Source organism: Capsicum annuum, chromosome 1, assembly GCF_002878395.1.
Source record: "Capsicum annuum cultivar UCD-10X-F1 chromosome 1, UCD10Xv1.1, whole genome shotgun sequence".
Lineage (NCBI taxonomy): Eukaryota > Viridiplantae > Streptophyta > Magnoliopsida > Solanales > Solanaceae > Capsicum > Capsicum annuum.
In genome coordinates, this window is record NC_061111.1 from 1,665,325 (window position 1) to 1,687,597 (window position 22,273).

The 22,273-nt window shown below is 32.6% G+C and overlaps 2 protein-coding genes and 1 non-coding gene across 7 annotated transcripts; all 3 read right to left on the bottom strand.

Annotated features, from left to right (window-relative positions):
- Positions 1–5,131: 5,131 nt before the first annotated feature.
- TRNAA-CGC lies at positions 5,132–5,204 on the bottom strand. Its single transcript has one exon. It is a non-coding gene; the product is annotated as a tRNA-Ala (tRNA).
- A 1,555-nt stretch (positions 5,205–6,759) lies between these two features.
- Positions 6,760–10,873, bottom strand: LOC107855296 (nucleoside diphosphate kinase 3). Its single transcript, XM_016700287.2, has 7 exons — positions 10,638–10,873; positions 8,807–8,941; positions 7,973–8,010; positions 7,815–7,865; positions 7,410–7,577; positions 7,213–7,325; positions 6,760–7,121 (listed from the first exon to the last, which is right to left on the bottom strand). The coding sequence occupies exons 1-7, from the start codon at positions 10,723–10,725 to the stop codon at positions 6,998–7,000; spliced, it is 717 nt and encodes a 238-aa protein (XP_016555773.1). The 5' UTR covers positions 10,726–10,873; the 3' UTR covers positions 6,760–6,997.
- A 1,589-nt stretch (positions 10,874–12,462) lies between these two features.
- Positions 12,463–18,969, bottom strand: LOC107855297. Of its 5 annotated transcripts, none has more exons than XM_047414015.1 (9): positions 18,841–18,892; positions 17,796–17,892; positions 16,438–16,639; positions 16,224–16,332; positions 16,019–16,101; positions 14,898–14,961; positions 14,681–14,801; positions 13,374–13,528; positions 12,463–12,741 (listed from the first exon to the last, which is right to left on the bottom strand). In XM_047414015.1, exons 4-9 carry the CDS (start codon positions 16,284–16,286, stop codon positions 12,658–12,660), a joined length of 570 nt encoding a protein of 189 aa, XP_047269971.1. In that variant the 5' UTR covers positions 16,287–16,332; positions 16,438–16,639; positions 17,796–17,892; positions 18,841–18,892; the 3' UTR covers positions 12,463–12,657. The 5 variants fall into 5 exon arrangements, with proteins under 5 accessions (XP_047269971.1, XP_047269969.1, XP_016555774.2 ...); XM_047414013.1 differs by having other exon boundaries at positions 16,224–16,337; positions 18,841–18,878; XM_016700288.2 differs by lacking the exon at positions 17,796–17,892 and having other exon boundaries at positions 18,841–18,969.
- Positions 18,970–22,273: the final 3,304 nt, after the last annotated feature.

Genomic DNA, 22,273 nt, shown 5'->3' on the forward strand with positions numbered 1-22,273 from the left:
GGGGGGGATTGGTTGTTCAAAAAAGCAATAAGTACTTTTTTTTTTGGGTACCACACACTTTTGTGCATAAATAACGAACAAATATGATGTTAAAAGGAACTTTATCTCTTTGCTACATTTCCAAACATGACAATCCCACATTAGCTTTAATTTATTTCAAAAATAGAGAAAAATAACTTTTCTTTTTTCGTTCGGCGTACCATACTCACATTAAAACTTCGAATAGTTTAAATTTGCATCACATAAGATTTATTTGACGGAAAAATTCTCTAATAGGATTTCTTTTTCATATTCAAGTCTCGAACGAACATCAGAATTTAGCGTCGAGGGAGCCTTCCGATCCCACCATAATTTTTATTGGTAAGTAAAAGAATTGTTTATTACATTCCAATGGATTTTTAAAATTTTTTGAGTAAACTAATTGCAAAAGGCCAAAAGATTATGTTGTTGTACTCTACACTAAAAGGGGCAAATTAAAGTTTCCCCTAGATTAAAGGAATGTTTGTTTAAGCCCTAAGTTTTTGAACTTTGATTAAATCCCAATTTTAGTTTTTCATATAATGACTTATAACATACTATTGTATAAACTTTCTCTTCCATTTTAATGATGCGATGTTATTTCATTTAACTTGTTTATACTGATGTTCTAATATTGTTAATTATTTTATTTTATCTATCTTGATTCTATCATACCTTTTTTTAAGTCGAGGATCTATTGATTGAAATAACTGCTCTAACCAAAAAGATATGAATAAAATCTGCGTAAATGCTTTGACAAATTTTTTATTTTTTTTCCTCTTAGCTTTATAATCATCGGTCAAATTCCACTGTATAAATTGAAAACGAAATGATAAATTAACTATAATTATGGAGAGATTTTTAGTTGACCAACTAGGATGAATCCACCTTTACTGCATTTCCAAGTGTCAACTCATAAGTGATCATAAGAATTTAATTAGTCTTAATTAGGAAAGACTTTATAAGTATTATAATTGTTTTTTATTTATTTATGTTCTCACTCGTTATCTATTACTCATCCGTCCCAAATTGAGATGACACATTAATTAAAAAAAATAATTAATAACATTTTTAGTTTATCATGGTATCTCTATTAAATAATGTTTACATTTTAATTTAAAGAAAAAATGATTAATACAGAGGGTAAAACATAGAAAAAAATTATCTCTTCTTGATTAATGAAAAAAGACAAGTAAAATAAGAAATTAAATTAGGAAATTTGAAATGAATAATTTGGGACGAAGAGAGTATTTTCAACATAATTTCTTTATTATTGTATTCTCTTTTTAAGTATGCTTTCAATAGCTTTCGACTCTGAAAAACTTTCTTTTCATTTTAACAGAACGTCTTTTCAGACTCCATTTGTAGAATTATATAATGTAATTTTGATGTTATATTAGTACAATATTACAACTTTTTGCAAAGAATTTTTTACACTTTTGGTGGTTGTCAACTGTCACATATATTGTTGCCACCTTTGCAATTTGCATTAATTATGGCTAACGTGTTGTAACTGAAAAAAAAACAGTTGGAATTTCTTGAGGATAATGAGGTATAAACCACCCCCTCCACTTTATTGACTGCCTTTTTTTCCTTTTTTTTGTCAATATTAATTTAGTAACACTAGCCACGTGAAATCCCCCCACCCTACCCCGCCCCTACCTCCATATTGGAAAAGAATAAAGTTAAAAAAATCAATTCAAGAAAAGGTACCCTCTCTGTCTCAAATTATATATCGCTATTTGATTGGACACGATATTTAACAAATAAGTATTGACTTTATTAAAATTACAAAATTACTCTTCTTAAAAAAAGGAGTAATAATATTTAAAATCAAGTAAGACCATTGTTAATTTAAAAAACAAATAAAAAAAGAGTAATAGTTTTTAAAGTCAAGTGGGACCACTGAAGATAAAATTGTAATTGTGTTTTTAAAAACTTACCAAATAAGGAAAGACGATATTCTTTTTGATACAGACCAAAAAAAAATAGCGATACATAATTTGAGACGGAAGGAGTAACTTTCTTTTAAGTATGAAGGAATTAGAAAAGGACTATAGGTCACATATGTAAAATGGCGCAACAATATGCGATTGTGTTGGACCCTTTTAATCTTCGTCGTTGTGGTCGCTCGCTCGATTGGACATTGAGTTCGAGTTTCAACTCAAACCAAATAATTTGATTAATATACTCCAAGCAAATAAAAAAATTAATATTATTATATTTTTATTCGTTTTGATGAGGGATCGTTCTTTTTATATTTTCCGTTAACTTTTCATAAGCTTTCAATAAAATCATGTGAATATTTTGTTATCTCCTCCGAAGCATGTCCTTTCAGTCTTAAATGCCGACTTTCAAGGACCTTCTATTACTAGTTACTCCCTCCGTTTCATATGAGTTGCCCCTTATGAACTTGGCACACCCATTAAAAAAAATATTAATTAGATACTTATTTTATTAAATTAATCTTATTAATTATATTTTGAAAGTATAAATGTGAGTTATACAGTTTATGTAGTCATTTAATAATGAAAATCAATCTTGAAAGAATATAGTATTAAAATTTATTTGATTTCATAAATAGAACAACTAAATTGAAATAAATTTTTAACATGAAGTTCAACTAATAAAAAACAAGTAGTGACTAAGGACATATATAATAATTTAGCTATTTTTGAAAAAGCTATCTTTTTGTCTAACGTTTGATAATTATATAAGATATGTATCCTTTTATCCAAACAGAAAAGAGTTTAAATGTAGAAATGCTCACCTAACTTCATAACTAGAATAACTACTAACCGACCTAGCTACCTAATTGGACCACGAATATAACATGTAAAGAAGGATAAAATTAAAGAGAAATTAAAAGATTATAAATGTGATGTGTATAAATAATATAAATAACAACTCTTTTTGGAAGTAATTAACACTTTCTTTCACTCTTTTAATTACTTTATTCTATCTCCCTATTAATATACATAACATAGCCGACATATGCATAGCATTCTGTATATATATTAGGTTTTTTGTAATATGTTTAGGGAGTTTAGATTTTTTGTAATATTGAAAAAATATAAGTTGTGTAGATACAGCAAAATTAGTCCATAAAAAAAACTTGCTCAGTTTGCCCGTTAAAAATTGGATTAATCCACTTGTGAGATTATTCAGAGCATGTTATTTTTATGTTTATATAATTATCAGTTTAGAGTACGTGCAACGTATGTGTATTTCGTATCAATTAATATAATTATATATAAAAGAATAAATTTATTAAAATTAAGATAAATAAATGCTATATTTGTTTAAATGATATAGTTTGATCAATAAGATAATCACAAGTCCTCTTTGGCACAAGCAATTTGATACTCGCTCTATTTCAAAATAATTAGCATATTTAAAAGATTAAGAGATCGACAATTTTATTCGAAGAATGTTATTTTTATATTTATATAATTATATATAGCCATAATAAAAAGTCGTTTTTCAATACTAAAAAATTATGAAAAACAAACAAAAGAAATAAAACTTACTATGATAAAGTTAGAATTGAGTGTGTTGGGTCATGAGCTATGGCCTACATTTTAATTCATTTCAGTCAAATTTATTTACTCAATTCATTTTAATCCGCTCAAATTTAGTTTAATCCGTCCATTTCATACCTTTATGCGTAACTACATATAATTTTCTATGTGTAATTTCTAATTAGTAAATACGTAAAATCTATTTAAAAGATCAAGAAATTAGTATCTTAGTTTACACAATTTTACATATTATCATTCTTTTCAACGACTATATTTTTTCTTTTCAGGACTTTCAGTATTATTATATTTATCTACAATCACTTTTAAAATGATTTGTTTACAAAAAAACAAGAATGCTAGGATCCAACCTTCATGTAAACTCAATAGTTTTTTTTTTTTTTTTTAACTATAAATTCAATTTATAAATTTATATTAATTTAACTTCAAATTCTAAATCCAAGCCAAAATTCTAAAAGCTCATATAAAGAGTATAGAAAAAGAAAAGAAGAAGATTATTGATGATAATCTAAGTTTTATTGCAGGAAGAGTCTGTTTTTTTAAATTAAATTTATTCAATATGATCAAGTGAAGTAACTTTTGTCTCCCTTTAATCTTTTTTATTCATTATTACTTAGTCAATGCTATAAACATCATATTAAGACTTGAAGAGTCAGTATAATACTAGGAACTTTTTAAAGTCAATAAACTCATTTTAACAAATTTAATTTGTTGATAAATAAGATTTCAAACAAAGTATCCTTAAAAGAGCATCAAAAGAATGGGCAAAAAAATATATTTAAGGTGACATACATATTGTAAAATTTCTCTTATACTACTACTAATTTATTGTGTAATTTTCATTATAATTTTATCCTTTTCAAATTCAACCCGTGGGATTACACAGGTATATTGTTGTTAATCAGTCAACTCGATCCCTTTATACAACTACTAATTTATTGTGTAATGTTCATTATAATTTTATCCTTTTCAAATTCAACCCGTGGGATTAGACAGGTATATTTTTGTTAATCAGTCAACTCGACCCATTTATACTACTACTAATTTATTGCGTAATTTTTATTATAATTTTATTCTTTTCAATTTCAACCTATGGAATTACACTGATATATTGTTGTTAATCAGTCAACTCGACCACTTTTCTATTTCCCTTTGCCGCCTATTAAGGGAATAGGTTCAAAAAAACCAGCCCGCCTTTCAGCTACCATGCAAGAATCAATAGAAAGGATTTCGGCCTCCCACTCCAACCAGTCAAGTGGCTGAACGCCCCTCTCTAGATAAGAAGTAGAATGCATCATCACGTACAACCCTTTCATCTGCCGGGGACTTCCACGAATGGAAACAAGCGGCATCGTCGTATGCTCCGTAGAACTTATAATTGAAAATTGCGCGTGTTAGAAAATTATATTATGTTATATCAAATCTTGAATGTTACAATTAATTATATAGGTATATGTTACAATCTTGAATGTTATATCAATTATTGAATGTTAAATTTGAGTTTAACATAATAATTTTTATTTGTTCTTCAAGTTGATGAATTTTGATACTACAAAATTGTGGAAAAAGAGGAATGGAGGTGCGGGGAATCGAACCCCGTGCCTCTCGCATGCGAAGCGAGCGCTCTACCATATGAGCTACACCCCCATTTACTCGGTAATTTCAGTCAAGATATTTTTGATTATTTCTTTCCAATTGCATTTAGTTTAACATGAACATCGAATGCGGATAAATATTTACCTTATTACATCGTTAGTTGCTTGGAAAAACATAGATGTTTGGAGTGAAGAACAAGCAAAGTGAAGGAAAATATTTGGAATAGTAAAACGTGGAGCTATTCTTGTTCAAGAGGAGTCAACTGTCATCCCTTACACTCGTTGAACGATTACAACATGTATATAGAACAGTTCTTATATATTAAGTTTCCTTGACTTATTTTGTGTGTTTTCTTTATTTAGATTTATTTGTGTGTTTACTTTATTTTGATTTTAAATTCTCTTAGTGAAAATCTCCGACTTCAACATCATCTAGACACAACACGTGATAATGGTAATTGAGTTATTAAATTATATTTCTAGTTTAGTTATGATTATGTCATATACGATGTATAGATATTCATTGTTCTAGTATTGCTTCTATGTTGAGTGTTTTAATATCCTACCTTTCCAAACATAGTGATAGATGTGACATACGATATTTCCTAAAAGAGACGTATACGACACCATTTTTGAGTTGTCTAAAACTGACTCTTTAGAAAAGAAAAAAAGATTGTGTTTTCCTTATATATAACTTTGGAGTGTCAAATAGGCGAATTGTAGTGAACTTTGACAAATTTAAACGAACTAAATGGATGGTTATTAAACTCCTTAAATATTACTTGACCGAGATGGATTGAATCAAGATGTGCTAAATAATGAGTTATAGTCCGACCACGTCTACGATCTACTCTTACAGAGTTTGATTTGTTTGTTTATTGTAATTCGTTAAAGTACCATTTGAAAACTAATATAACACTCTTTTTTTCCCTTTGACTATGTATGGGATAAATGTTTTGACAAAACTTACACCAAGTCTATTTGAGTTGCATATGTAGCTCCAGTCAGCTCAACATTTTAAGATGAGCAAAAGAATCAAAATAGACTAAGCTAACAAGTCAATCACCCATCCAAACTTGAACAGGTTCAACATGTCATGTTTTCATAGACTAATTTTGGTTCCTCCAATATAACTCTTTCTAGTTCAACAAAGACTAGCATAAGTAACAGGAAAAATTACAATATACCACTACTTAACTTACCATAACTATTTAAAAATCTTATGATATACTAAGTTAACAAAATTATCTTAGTTTTATTGAATCATACATCTATTCCTTTTGGTGAAGACACTCGAGTCCTTACCCAGAATGCTCAGTTTGTAACTTGAGAATTAGTGCCGTAGACACCCGAGAGATCTTCACAGGAAGGCTAAAATAAAAGACTAAGAATAAGAGGCATTGCAAGTGGTTGACTCACTACCAAAGCGAAGCAAAGGCTTATGTGATCCGATCGCGTAGCTAATCCATGTTGTACCATTTGAAAGCCCATTTAAATGAACCTCAACACAAGGTTTATTAATTTTGAACCACAGATACAACTTACTTATATTATTGGTCTTTCTATTCAAGGTCAAATGGCACAAACATTATTTCAAAGATAACTAGTGGACCAATAGCTGCTGCAATTAATCTTCCCACTGGGAGCAAGAAAATGAAGTTCAAGAACAATGGAGCTCAGTATTCCAGTACAAATTATTGTGGTGATTCAACAGTATACTAAATGTAAAGTTGCTAGTCGCCGCCTAAGGAAAATTGGCATTATTCTTTTGATAATAATTATGAGTTTGTTACTCTTTATCCCTATTTAATGGCAATTTACGCTAAGGCATAGTAGTATGTTAGCCTAGTTTTCACCATATAACCACTTCTCTGAATTGCTTGTGTAGTGAACCAACTCCTCTGGTTTAAACCATAGGTTGATCTCATCTTTCGCGGTCTCAGGGCCATCACTACCATGGATGATGTTTCTGTAAAACAGATTGTGTTAACATGAAATATGCAATCATACAAGCAGAATGACTTGCTGAGGTTGATGCGTAGTTGTATCTTGTATATTACCTTCCAACTACAACAGCTAAGTCGCCTCTAATGGTTCCGGGTTCAGATTTCTGTGGATCTGTGGCTCCGATAAGCTTCCTTCCGTATCTGATTACTCCTTCACCTTCCCAAACCTGAAGAGAAGTGTCTGAATTACTCGTGCTGAACCAGTTTTGGCAAAAAAGCAAAGAGACATTTGGCTGCTAAATTCCTCATACCATTGCTAGGACTGGGCCAGAGCTAAGGAAATCACACAGGCCGTTGAAGAATGGTCTCTCACTCAAGTCATGATAGTGCTTCTGTGCAAATTCTTTGGAAGGGATCACAACTTTGATTGCGACCAGCTTGAAGCCCTTGCGCTCAAAACGTGATATGATTTCTGAAATCTGAAAATGCAAAAAAAAAAATTATCAGCTAATGGCAAAAGAGAATACATTTGCCATCACACGTGTGCTAGGTGTTAGGATTGTGAGACCCGAGAGGAAGAGGAGGAAAAAGCATCCAGATAAAATATTAACATGCAAAGTAACTTCAGCTATCTATTCAACTAAGGGATGGAGAGAAAACACATTATTGGGAGGTCATATAAACAAAGGAAGCGGTAACAGAAACCATAATCGTACCAGGCCCCTCTGTACTCCATCTGGCTTGATGGCGATAAAGGTGCGCTCCATCTTGAAAGAAATAAAACAGATCATATATGTTACAAGAAGAGAATGAAAATGATAATAAAATGGATAATATAACACCTCAACCAAGAGGAAGGCAGAGAATGCGGTACCTCAGCAGCATGTGCTTCTTGCTCTTGGAGCATGTAAGCTAAACAAATGAAGAGAGGAAAAGGATGAAATTAGAATACAAATAACTATTTAGCCGAATAAGGAAACAAAGCAAAGTGGCACAATCACTTTGTAATATAATTCCACACTTATTCTTTTTTCCTTTTAATATAAATACCAACATGATTCTGCTCTTTAAAAACTCTGTATCTGCATGTGGTAAAGGATGGAGGAGAAGACAATGTGAGTGGTTATTACGGCATATATAAGAAAAATGAAAAACAAGGGAGGAGGGCAAGTTTATAACTTTTGTCCGGGAGAAGTGGAACGAAATGCTCAAATTATTAGCACAAGTACAGAAGCCATTTCGCCCCATACCCATGCAGGAGCATTGACTATTTGTTATAGAAGAGGTTCCGGATGCCATAATGCCAATGTTAAGCAAGAGGCAAGGCTGCTCTTCCTCTGATTTCCCACTTGCACTTACTACGAGCCATAAAAAGCTATTTTTTAAAGTAGAGGTGGGGGCAATTAACCTTTCATACGTTTATGGAATTTTGCTTTCACCACAACAAGCTGCCCCACCCCTCCAAATCTCCTCCAAAAGAAAAAAATAAGCTGGCAGTAGTAGTGAGTATTTCTGGCACCTCATATAGCAGCGCACACAATTAATGCAACTCTTGTTTTGATCGTCCTAGTAAAAGGCCTAAATATAGACACCTAACGCCAATAACTATTTCCTAGAAAATGTACAAAGCAGAAGCTTCCCCAAAGAAACAAATTTCACAACAGGAGAGGGCATGCAACAAGTCCATGAGAAATAAACTTGAATAAACCTGCTGCAGGAAGGGCCAGGACACCAGAAATCCAAGCTCTAGATGCATTTCCCGATTCCGTCCTGCCATATGAGGCTAGAGAAGGCACTACTCCTCTCAAAGAAACTGCGGCTGCTGCAGCTGCTGCTCGCCCCCCTGCAACAAAGAAAACTCATATATAGATCTTTCATTCAAACTCTTCTAAGTACTTCCTTTTAAGAGAATTCAGCATTTTTAAAAGCACACATAGATAATCTTTAACCATTAATAACACATAAGACATTTCCAACGAGCAACCAAGCACATTGGATCTCATATTAGTGCGAGAACTGATGATCTCACATTGAATCATCTTCAATGAGCAAAGCAAGAACAAGTATCTCACATTAGTCATTCAGATAGTGCGAGGCAACAAATCCATGCTTTGAAGGTACATCACTAATAAAATGTATATACTCTTAAATTTTCATTTTAATTTTTTATATACATAAATCTGGTCCAAGTTTGAGGTGCAAATGCTGGAACTGTAGTACATTGAGGTCAAAGATATCTTTTTTAGACCGTAAATTAAGGATCAAAATTTGTGGTAACCACAAATCATTTGCAACACATTTACTAATTCTTGTTGCACAACTCCTCCGAATTCCAAAGCTGCAGTAACAGAAGCAAAAATCCAAATCCGCACACTAAAAAATCAAACACCGTGACCAGAAAACGAAAACAAGAATGCAAATCATCCTTGTACTCTTCTAAAATCAGAACATTACTAAGAGTCAAACATAAACAAATTAATAGACAGACTTTAACATAGCCACTTTTATGGCAAAAAATAACCACATATTACCAGGGGCTGTTTTTTTTAAAAAGTAAACTGAAACCTACAACTGGACGCCTACAGAACAAAAAAGAAGCCTACAACTATTAAAAAAAAAAAAACTTTAAAATAAGTTAAACTATAAGTTTAAGTATAAGCCTAAAAAAAAACTTTAATATAAATTTAATTATTTTATATTTTTAGACTATATACTATTACGTCCCTTGAAATTATATTTTGTTGGCTTATTAGACTGAAACCTACAGCTGGACGAGTACAGAACAAAAAAGAAGAAGCCTATAGCTATTAAAAAAAAACCTACATACCTCACCTGCTATATTAAAAAAAAAACTTTAAAATAAGTTAAAATATAAGTTTAAGTATTTTATATTTTTAGACTATATACTATTACGTCCCTTGAAATTATATTTTGTTGGCTTATTCACAAATTTATATTTTTATTTTTCAAACCCCTGAAGAAAATTTCTGGATCCACCACTGCATATTACTACTCTAAAGTCAAATACTTTAATTCTTCCATTACTAGATTTCACAAACATTACAGAATATTTAACAAAAATATTAAGATCTACGGGGGTTCTAGGCAATTATTTCCCATAACCAGCTCAAATCTTCGTCAATGAAAAACGACAGCAATTACAAAACTGAGCATACATAATTCATCAATTTAAAAACAACTGAAAATCACAAATCTCAACACATCCAGCTTATAATCCACATCATCAATTAAAAAATCATCAGAAAAAGCACGAGAACTCTGTGAACAAACGAGATTGTTATAAAGAGATTTGACTATATACTATAAGTTTTACACTAAAAATCATATGCTTTCATGACATTATTCTATTTAAAAAACTTCACAATTTTCTTCATCAGTCAAAAACTATAACGTACAATTACGAATCGAAGCTTATATAATTCACATCAGCAATGAAAAATGAGTACATTAAATGTTCTTTTTTAAATTTATAATGGTGATGTTCGAGTCAGCCTGCGTAAATAAATGAAAAATTATACCTGAAAAAGCACGAGAAGAGTGCTTGGAAGAGGTAGAAATGAGAGATTTGGCAGCACGTGAAGCAGATCTGCAAATCTGAGAACTCATCTCTGAGGCTTTAGAGAGACAGTGTGTGTAGAGTAGAGAGAGAAAGACAAAAGTGTGTGTGGAGTGAGTGAGAGAGAGAGTGGGTTTATATGTGTAGCGAGTAAAGACTCGTTTGGTGAGATAACAAACGTTACATCATATAACTTATCATATTCACATTCTAATTTTCATAAAGTTATTATAAAAATCTCAACGAAAAACGGAGTCACGTGTTGTCACGCACCTTTTGGACGCGTGAGAGTGTAAGGTTTTGAGTATTAAGATTCGGCAGGGTCAAACCCTAGAGCCCAAGTTTGTTGGGCTGAGTGGTTGATGATCCATAACCCAAATGCTTTGAACGAATCTGATTCGTTAACTTTGCTGACCGTATAAGCAACTATTACGTCGTCGTTTACATGCTTTTTTATTTTACACATAGGTAGTCGTTCTATCTTTAAAGTAGAGGTTATGTCTGCATACGCCCCACCTCTCTCAGACTCCACAACAACAGCATACCTGATGTATTCCCACAAAGTGGAGTCTGGAGAAGGTAAAGTGTGTGTACGCAGTTCATATCAGTACATCAGATGAAGTAGAGAAACTGTTTTCAATAGACTCCCTACTCAGGACAAATAATAGTATAGCAAACAAAAAATACAAAAACAAATAACAAAATGAGATCAACACACCGTTAGATAATAAAAGAAGCAAGACACCGACAATAATACTATAAACTATTTATTCGAGATCACAAACATCATCAGAACACTACGAACAAGGAACTACAGACACACATACAAACAGTACGCCTAACCTTTCCCAGACTCTACATTATACTGAATATGTTGTTGTTGATATACTGTTTTAATTATGATCTTTCTTATAAAAAGAAATAGATGCATATATATAGTGTAACTATATTGTAATTATTGAAATCATTTTTCGTTAAAATGTTTGTTATTGTAAGGATTAAAGTCAATCCAATTAGGGCGTTATAATTGATACTAAAAGTTACATACGTTAACAAATGATATCAATAAAGTGTTAACATTAGTATTAACACCTTTTTTTTGTATAATTAGGTTGTCATTACTTGAATGTAGGTTTAATTGTTCACAAAGAAAGTGAAAGGAGCAATCATTTTCAGATAATTGTTGATTTAAAACTGTAATGGCATAATATGTTGATTCTTTGACATCATTATATATTGTATATCAAACATTTATCTTGTCACTTTGCCTACTACTATAAGTAATCATCCATGTTTACTAAGTAATTATCATTAAGCCATCCGATTATAATTGAAAAACAAAAGAAATCATTGTGCTCTAGCCATTGAGGAACTTGTCATAAATAATATAACCAAGAATTTTTTTTTTTTCTCATTACTAGAGGTGCTATATTCTTTTCTTCTCTCTCTCTTTTTTTTTTTTTTTTGAGATTTCCCACCCGGTGTTCGGTACCCGCATTGAAGCTCCAATTAACCCAGATCGCGCACTGTAGAGCCCATTCTAGGAGTGACGCTTTCAACAGAATTTTCTCCATACCCAAGGCTTGAACTCAAGACCTTCTGGTTAAGGGTGCTCTCTCTCTTTTGTTGCTTTAGGCAGCTAGAATCCGAAACACACTAATACGACTAATCTAAAATCACATTGTAATACACTAATACGACTAATTCAGATTCACGCTAGATAAGCTCACCACTAAGAGGGATAAAACACCCTCTTGCCAAAATCCAAATCCAAAGATGTCATGTAATGGAAATCTTTGAACTGGTGAACAAATTTTATTTATATAAAGTAGTAACTTGAGAATGGCAGTTTAAATAAGCTATGGACAGAACAATGGATAAGTGCAGCAAATGGCAATCAAACGAATGATGATGCCATCTTAGCTTCAGTTTCTGGCCTATTTACAGGTTGTTGCTATCGAATACCGACTGAAGGAACATGTCTAAGTCTTGGTTAACTCATCAGGCGCGGTGCCGTTAGATTGCTGGTCACTATGATTCTGTAATGACCCCAACCAGGAATCAACCTGCAAAACAGATAAGGGATTCTATATTAGTGCTGTTAATGCTAAATTTTCCACCTTTCGCGCCGATGTTAGTCTGGAGATGAAAGAGAGGTGTGCATGAAAGATAAGATTTTGGTAATCACCACCTTAACTGAAGGATTATGTAGCCATGCAGTGGATGATTGTTACTCACTTTAGCTCCACAGATGTATGCAGAACAAGATGTAACATACTATTACTTTTGTATAGATTGTCCTTTTTACTATTCCTTGTCTAGATTGTTTTATTTTGAGGCGGGGGTCTATCGAAAACAGCCCCTCTATCTCACTCTGAGGTCGTGGTATGGATTGCGTACGCTTACCCTCCCAAGACCCCACTTGATGGGAATATACTGGGTATGTTGTTGTTGTTGTAAGTATGTAATCGTTCAGGGGGAGACTAATTTGAAAAGACAGGATTCCGATAAAGCATTACATGTCCAGAAAACAAGGACTACTAACCGGCAGTTCGTACTCCATCAGATCATATACACAGAGGGGTGCATACGAATTTGTGTTTACTCGATGGTCTATTTATGAACTTCAAGCATCAACACATGGAAGAAAGTACCAAGACTAGGTACTAGAAGTAGATATTCAGATAACCTCCATTACCTGTATTTTGGAAGCACTAGAGCATTCATATCGCAGCCCATGGCGAGTTGAGATGAAAAAGCAATATCTAGTATCACCACCGTCTCGCATCAGGCAAGGCATGGCTCCAACTTCAACAACATCAGATAGGAGAGTTGAATCTTGAGGGCTCAGGTCTGCATCATGCTTAGTAAAACTCAATTGTTTTCATGACACAACCCCTCTGGAGTGTTGAGAGATAACAGATTGTCCAAGTAAATTAAAGATATTATGGCGGTTTATCAAATCAAGAGACGATAGAGACATGCATTTGCTACTATGAAGAATTAAGAAACACACAAATAGAATCCCAGCATAAGTAAACAGTGATATACCAAATAGATATGACAATTTCTACATCAACATGCATGGAGCTCATGATTATTTACGAATAGGCATCTTCAAGGCCAGCTAATCCCAGTCTAACTTAACAATGAGCTATACCAAATAGAGATGACAATTTCTACCCTTACCATAGGTATTTTTCCTCCACCTACATACGCCATGGACAGGGGAGTTGGAGGTGGGCTTTTGGAATTTCATAGAACCATATAGACTCGGGGCAGAGGGAGGGTATATTATAAGGTATTCAGACATAACAATACACCATTTTCTATCCACATCGAATAAGTATTTCACTACAGAAATTGAATAGCTGCAACTTTCAACTCATTTTACAGCCTCCATCTTCCACAATGTCTTCTACATTCTTGTATCTGTTAGTCCATTTTTACTAATATATTATTAATTGATTTTAAAACTTTGATTTGAAAAATAGGGAAGATACAAGTATGATATAGAGTGTCGAAACCATGAGCACAGTGCAAGGGCCATTGCCCACTGGTGGGCGTGGACATAAATTTCACCCACTTGATCATGAGGGGTGCGAGGTCGAGGGATGTGGGTAAGGTCCTTCCGTTTGGAGGTTGAGGGTTTGAATTTCTATCTCTAATAACTAAAATCACATAGCGGTCAATCAACATTCATGAGACACTTTAAGAGGGCATCAAACTATATGAGCAAATTTGGCGTGCGTCCATCAGACTAAAATGAATACCATTAATCAGCATGAGCTTATAAGGCATCATTCAAGATTTCCGTGCTTTCCTGATAAATTCTTCGAAAGATTCTTCTTCTTATTGGGAACTCAGAATTGGCCAATAAAGGGAAGAGGCAAAACACATAAGAGTAATGACACGCCATTAAAAGTTTGGAACACACACTTGCACCAAAATAGGTAATACCAAAAAAAACGTGACACTTGAAATTGAAAGTTCCAGTCAAATTACCAATGGATGATGAATACAAGTAGATACACGATCCCTGAAGGACAAGAAATCTAGGAATCCAGTCATCAACTTCAGTGTCATCATCGAGTGGAAGAGGTTCTCCTGGTAAAGCCTCCCATCTCTGTCCAACAAAAGCAAGAATAAGATTTGTCATAAATTTTAAGGCTGAAAATTCCAAGAGGTAACAAGAAAAGGATAGATGTTGATATTTCAGTACCGTTCTCACATACAAATAACCCGACATGCGAGCAGACTGCAGTATTTCATCAATATGTTCTAATCTGTGAAGAGAAAGATATATATACACACACAGATATATTAGAACTCAAATAAGAGTACTGCTTAGACAAATCCACGACTTTTCAATAAAAGATACTGGAGGTTGTTCCAAAGGATGCCATTATATTGGTAACTCATGTGGGATTACACTGGGTATGTTGTCGCTGTTATGTCTTTTCTCATCAAGTAGAAAACCAGAAATACCATGTAACAGTAGCATCTCGATTTTCTACTACCTAGTAATACAACGATATTCACGTTCCAATATGTTCTTTCTTGTTTTAAAAGCATGGACTGGAAGTGTCTTCATCTAGTGAAGAAAACTCCCACAGCAATATCTTGAAGGGTGTTCATATTTCCTACTCCAAATTTTTTCCTTTAATATATTTCTTTCTTTTTATAATGGCAGTATGCCAACTTACGCGCACCTCGACTAGTCCACCGAGTACCAGCTGCCTCTAACCAGCCAGGAACTAGGCAGCTCTGCCATCAAGGCATAGGCAGGTAAAAGAATTCATCTATGAGCCTCTGCAGGGATTCAACCTTTTGTTCTCAAGGAAGCAGATGAGAAGAACTTCCTGCTTTCTGTTTTCGTCTCTTATTTATCCACTCAACTATCCCCGATGGTTCTATTACCCAGTTGTGAAGAAGCAGTCACGATGCGACCTCTTACCAGAGGATTTTCATAATCAGAGACTGAAGCAAGTTCACATGTAGAGAGTTTGGGCGTATAGGGCAGTTTTATTATGCGAGCATGTCATAGTCCACCTTAGCACATTCTGCACATTCTATGAATGTGTAGAAAGACTCTATGTTTGACAAGTCACCGAAGGAAAATAAATAAATAAAACTTGGTGAAGCTTTTATGCTTTTGCTGGTGAACCCATGAGTTTAGTTTACATTGGCGAAGCTTTTATGCTCTTGGAACCTTTCTCAATGCCACAGGCAATAAATCGAGGTACAAACACATCAAAGAGGCAAACACACCAATACAATTGTGTTTAAAGAAACACCAAAAAAGAGTTGCACAAGGAATAAAGTGAGAGCATCAAAACATACTGAGCTTTTAAATGAGCTTCTCTTTCCTCCAAAGAAGCAATTTCTGACCGAAGAGATTCTACTTCTACAGCAGTTAAAACTACCTGTAAAGTCATGACAAACTCAGTGTTCCTTCACTTCATAAAGATAACAAATGAACTTGAGAACAACTAACTAGGCAATACCAAGTTAGATGGTTAGATGATTAGCAAGAGAAAGGTAGTACCTTTTTCTCACCATCTGAACCAGATATCCATGGTAGCTTCCTGGGGCTAAATAAATTCAACATTGACGCAGAACTTTTCAATTTTCTTCAAGTCGATCTATAAATGGATCTGTTCTAATAGGAATGAAGCGGAGAGAGAAAAGGTGAGATTAGTTTTGCAAAGATGACATCACCTTAAGAATGCTTAAGTTATACCTCAGAGAAAAAATAATACCTCCCAATCGATAGACAATTCTGGTCTCTAAATAAAGTTGTCACCAAATACTTAACATTGAAAATGATCTCTAAGAAATTCTAGTGCTCGAGGTATATCAAATGAAGTTTATAATTGGCAGCAAATCCTCACAAACCGGTAACTGGATAAATTGCAACCAGAGTTATTGTCAAATCAGCATTTCTAAGTCATAAACTGCAATCTGCACAATGAAGACAACATATACATGGCAATCAACATTCCTAGAAGTTTTACAAGTTCCTTCATTGCTGCATTACAATGAGAATACTTTTAAAGAGACTCAACAAATAGTTCAGAAAGCAACATAGGATTTCCCTGTCTCGGGAACAAAAGGTGTTGCATCTTGATTCTGACAATTGGTTCGGAGGTATTTTACCATCTATATAAAAGTGCCTTTCAAACAATGTAGCAGTCCCATGGCTTAGTTCAAATGGCAACGGGTTGAGGGAATTGTGAACTAAGACTGGTATTTAAGTAGAGTAAGGTAGAAGGCTGGACCTATTATCCCCGAGTATCAAAAGTTGTAGTTGGTTCTAAGGGTTGGGCCAAACAGACTTTTCGGTAATAAAAAGAGTAACATGACCTGCCATGGCCGAAATCCATAGCAGCCATCAAGAATCAGTAAATAATGGACATGCCTCAGATTTGGAATACAGAATTGTTTCTTGTAAGCATTGGCTTGCTTGGAAGCAATACAATGAGCCCGAAAGTTTTTTCAGTCGTTTGCATTAAGGATCAATTTTTTTATTGTACCTTGATGAGTTGAAGGAGGTGGAAGAAGTTTATAAATAGAGATCACATCCAATTGCAAAAGGAAATCATGAGAAGATAAAGAGGAAAAAGATTCAACTTTGCAACTCCGCATATAAAAGCAAAAGCAAGACCAATAGGTGGATCTACCTACCAACTTCCCATTGAAATCAGGAACCACACAAGGAAAAGCAATGCCAACGAAGCTGACTAACTGCTTTCACATCCCATATTGCTTTAAAGCTATGTCATTTTACCCATGTCAGCTATATGTTCTACCCCTCCCACTAGGAATGAGCCAATACCACATCTAGAGTTCTATTCCATTTTCGATAAGAAGGTAAGTTTTGAGCTTTACCTCAACCTCTGTCTTTCATAACTAAAGTTTCTAGAGTACCAACGTCGTACCATAAAATTTCCCCAAAAGTAACCTAAAAGCTATTACTAGTACTCAAATATGAATAAACATGATCGAGCATAATCCCGATGCGATCAATCAATTAACTACCTCACAATCACAAATCAGTTGCGGTCAGCTGTACAAGTCAACAGACGATTCATTAACCATTGTTACGCTAGTTACTGACCTAGTGCAATCCTGCCATGCTTGGACCAGCTACACTTTGCAGGTGAAGTCAACCCCCATTACTATCCAGGTAAAAGCAACACACACGAGAAATTCAACTAAATAAAGATGGAAGTTAGATTTTTTTTCCAGTGCAAATCCAAATAAAAAAAAGCAACCTAGGAACAAAATTTCTTCTAAAAATCCAACGAAGAGATGTGCCTAAGGGTGTGACCTATCAGTCAATAAATCTAGACAAAACACTAACTGATTTCTTCTCATTCGTTCTAGCTTTCGTAGACAGAGTTACCTGACACTTGTTGTTGGTTCTGGTGGGAGGGATTTATGGATTTAATCGAGGTGCACGCAAGTTGGCTTGAACAACACAATTCAAAAACACACCTAAAGTATTTCGATTTTTTGAGTTTCGTATATGAACTATCACGGACTATTTATCAAAATACACCTCAACTATAAACTGTTCACTTTTCCTACCTGAAACTCAAAAAATTGATAGTTGAAGTGTGTTTTTATTAATAGTCCATGATAGTTCAGTTAGCAAATTCACATACCTGATAGTTCAGGTACGAAACTCAATAAACCGGGATACTTTAGATGTGTTTCTCACCCTTCAGTCATATTTTTTTTACAATAGCTCAGGTAGGAAACTCACGTGAATAAACCGAGATAGTTTACATGTGTTTCTCACCCTTCACTCATAAAAAATCTAACAATTCTAGCTTAGAATTTCTGGAATCACAGGCACTAGTACTAAAAGCCAAACCAGCTCTACATAACTATCTTCATTCTATTCCTATAAAAGAAACATTAAACATGAAATTCAGCTTGAATAATGGAAAAATAAGTCTAAAGGCAAAGCAAATTAGGACAACTTGTAGTAAAGTTGAAGTCTTTACACAGATTAACTCAAATTAGTACATGAAAACAAAGCAGAAACAGCTCTTAAACATTATCAAGGTTCATCTAACTTGTACTAGGAAAATTATTAAAGTAAAACTACTGAAAAATCTTAATTAATCGAAGATAAAAGGAAGAAAAATTGGAACCTGTACAATTGATTTAGGGGTAAACGACAGGTATGGAGGAGACGAAGACGTGCTGTAAGCTTTGTTTAGTCTGTTAAATTTATTTTATGTTCCATTGGGATAAAATTATATAGTAATAATCTATTTTGTATTTTTTTATTTGGGATTATATTTTTTTCTTATATTAAGGATGGAGTAATGGAAAAATAAAATAAATATAACTAGTTTATCATATTTTTATAAAGTACGTAATTATAAATATTTTAATTAATTATATATTTTTCTTGGATATATCGAAAATTAATTACATATTTTGATAAATTTAAAATTTAAAAAATATATTAGACGTTAATTATGTATCTTTATTAAGAAAAAAATGTATCTTCGTTGAATGTATTATGTATTTTGACAGGTATAAAATCGCAAAAAAAATATCGGGAGCTAATTATGTATCTTTACGAAGAAAAAAAGGTATTTCGATAGATTTAAAATTGAGATTTTTTATAATTAAGTTTTAAATTATCAGAATTTATATTGTTAATTTTGAGATGATTAATAAATAATTAGTTTTCCAACTAAAAGAGAGCCTTTTTTGGCTTTATTTAGGTGTTTTTAAAGAGAACCAATAATTTGTGATTGCTGTTGGTAAGTCATCATCATTTTTTTGTCCTTGTTATCTATGATTTCTTCGTCTCACTGTTTTTGATGTGTCAGGATTAAATTATTTTTGAAATTTTAAGGATAATTTGATAAGTAGATTAAATTATTATTATTATTGTTATTTGGTATGTAGTTAAATTATTTTTAAAATTTTAAAAATATTTTGATAAGTAGACTAAATTATTATTATTATTACTTGGTAATTATTTTTGAAAAATTAAGGATAGTTTGATAAGTAGACGAAATTATTATTCTTATTTGGTACGTACATTAAATTATTTTGAAAATTTCAAGAATAGTTTGGTAAGTAGACTAAATTAATTGTTATTGTTGTTTGGTATATAAATTAAATTATTCAGGATTTTAATCTTTGAATTATTTTATATTATATGGAAGGTGGAATAAAATAGTCTTTGATGGGATAAGATTAATTATCTAAGATTAAATTTGGTATTAGCTTTATATCATATTTGATTGATGGTATAAATTAATCTCGGAATAAATTAATATCCTCAACCAAACATAATATAAATTTTATCTACGGAATATCACAAATTTATTCCTGAAATATCCCACTTTATACCTCTCCATATAATTCAGAGATTATAATTATTGAGATAAACAAAAAAAATGCTTTTTGAATATAAGAAACTTAACTTAGATAATAAAAAATCCAAATAGAAGAGTTATCACATTAGTTTTTCAAATGGAAGTTAAAAACTTTAATGTTTGAAACTATTAAAAAATTATCGTAAGTTATAGTAATTTTTACTTGCATCGCAAAAAGCTTACCTTAGTCTAGTCATTGTTGTACAAATATTTTAAAAAAAAAATGGAAAGAAAAATTGAACAATCGCGATTTATGAATTTCTATTCTCAAAATATCATTTATAGTTAGAAAAGTTAATTATATATCTTTTGCTTCGAGAACAATCGTATTGACACCTTCACAATCCGCCTTTTTTGTGGTTCGAGCTCTTGAAGTCATACTTCTATAGTTAAAAATACCAAGCTAGCTCTTATTGCTAGATCTTTTTCTCCAAAACATAACATTAACCGACATTACTGTATCAGCAAGGTGGATCTAGGGAGGGTAAATGTACACACCATCAGCGAATTGCATAATTCAATTGTAGTTTTAGCATCATCTATGATATAACTCGAAAAAAAAACTTGTCTCAAGAGATCCCTTTTAACAAAGAAATAGAATTCAAGCTAAACCATTAGCTATTTTGTTCAAACATCAAAGTATATATATATGAAAAAAATCGACATGATCCAACATAGTTAAGAAGAATTCCATCAGATCTATCTCTCATGAAGTAACTATTCATTTTTGAAGAATATCAACAACATTTTTGACCTCAGGTAAAATCTTCACACTCATCATTCTGCATTCTTGCATCTGTAAACAATAAAAAACAAAACACCATTTTGCAAATATATTAGTTTAAGCACACAATAATTGGAACAAGAAGAAAGACTTTTAATTAATAAATCTTTATATTCTTCGTAGTCAAACAAAGATTTCAAAATAATAACTTTTTGGCTCTAACATTTCCTAATTAAATAGCCAACATTTCTACATTTCCAAGTTTTGCCTCAAGATCAAAATGTTGATATTATTGCTTTGGGAAAAGCTCGAAGTTTTCATACTATTGCTTCTATTTTGTATTTTAATCATTCGTTGCCTCATTGTGTTATTTGGCGTGCACGACTTATTTCAAGGTGGGAGAGACTTTGGTGACGAATAAGACGAGGGAGGTGAGATTAAGACAGTTTGAATATGTGAAAAAGTTCATAAACTGTCTCAGTAAGGAAGGAAGTGTGGGAGATTGAATAAGACGAGGGATGTGAGATTAAGATAGTTCAAATATGTGAAAAAGTACATAAGTCGTTGACTATTATAGGAATGAGGAGAAGAGAAGTTGAATAGAAATGGGAGTAAATGATTAACAGGATATGACACACCTGCAATTAACTGAGAACATGATCATAAATAGGACGATTAGGAGGTTAAGAATTAGGTTAGAAGGTTAGCAATTGATCAAGCATTGCCTAGTTCGGGTTGTTTGATTCTTCGATTTATTGTCTCCTTTAAGTTATCACATCATGTATGTTGTTATTGTTCTCTTCTCCGTTGCTCTCGGTATGAAGTCTTCCCTGCTTGAGCCAAAGGGGCTACCGAAAACAACCGCTGTACCTTTTCAAAAAGGGAATAAGTTTACATACACATTATCCTCCCAAACATTATTTGTGAAATTACACGATGTATGCTGTTGTTGCTACTGTTGACTATGATTTTATATTGGGGTAGTTGGAAACAAATTTATGAAAGAGAAATTGTCAATAAAGTAAGAAAATTATGACCTTCTAAATAATTTAAGAAAAGATAGAAATAACCAAATAGAAGACTAACGATAGAATAATTTAGAAAAGATAGTACTCTAATAACCAATTAGAAGATTAAAGACAGAATAATTTAAAAAATATCGTAATAATCAAAATAGAAGATTAACGATTGAATAACTCAGAATTATTATGCAACACATAAGGTCCCCAGAATTAAAAAAATTTACAAAAAATACCCGACTACCAAGGAAAAACGCACATTTAGGGTGTTTTTAGTACCAAAAAAAAAAAAAAAAAAAAAATCTTTATCAAAGAATAAAGTAGATTCCTTACTTATTTCATGCACTGGAAGGTGAACAGACATGAAAACAAACAAATTTTCTTCATTTTAAAGAAACTTTTTTCCCTAAAGAAAATATTTTCCAAAAAAATTGACCAATTG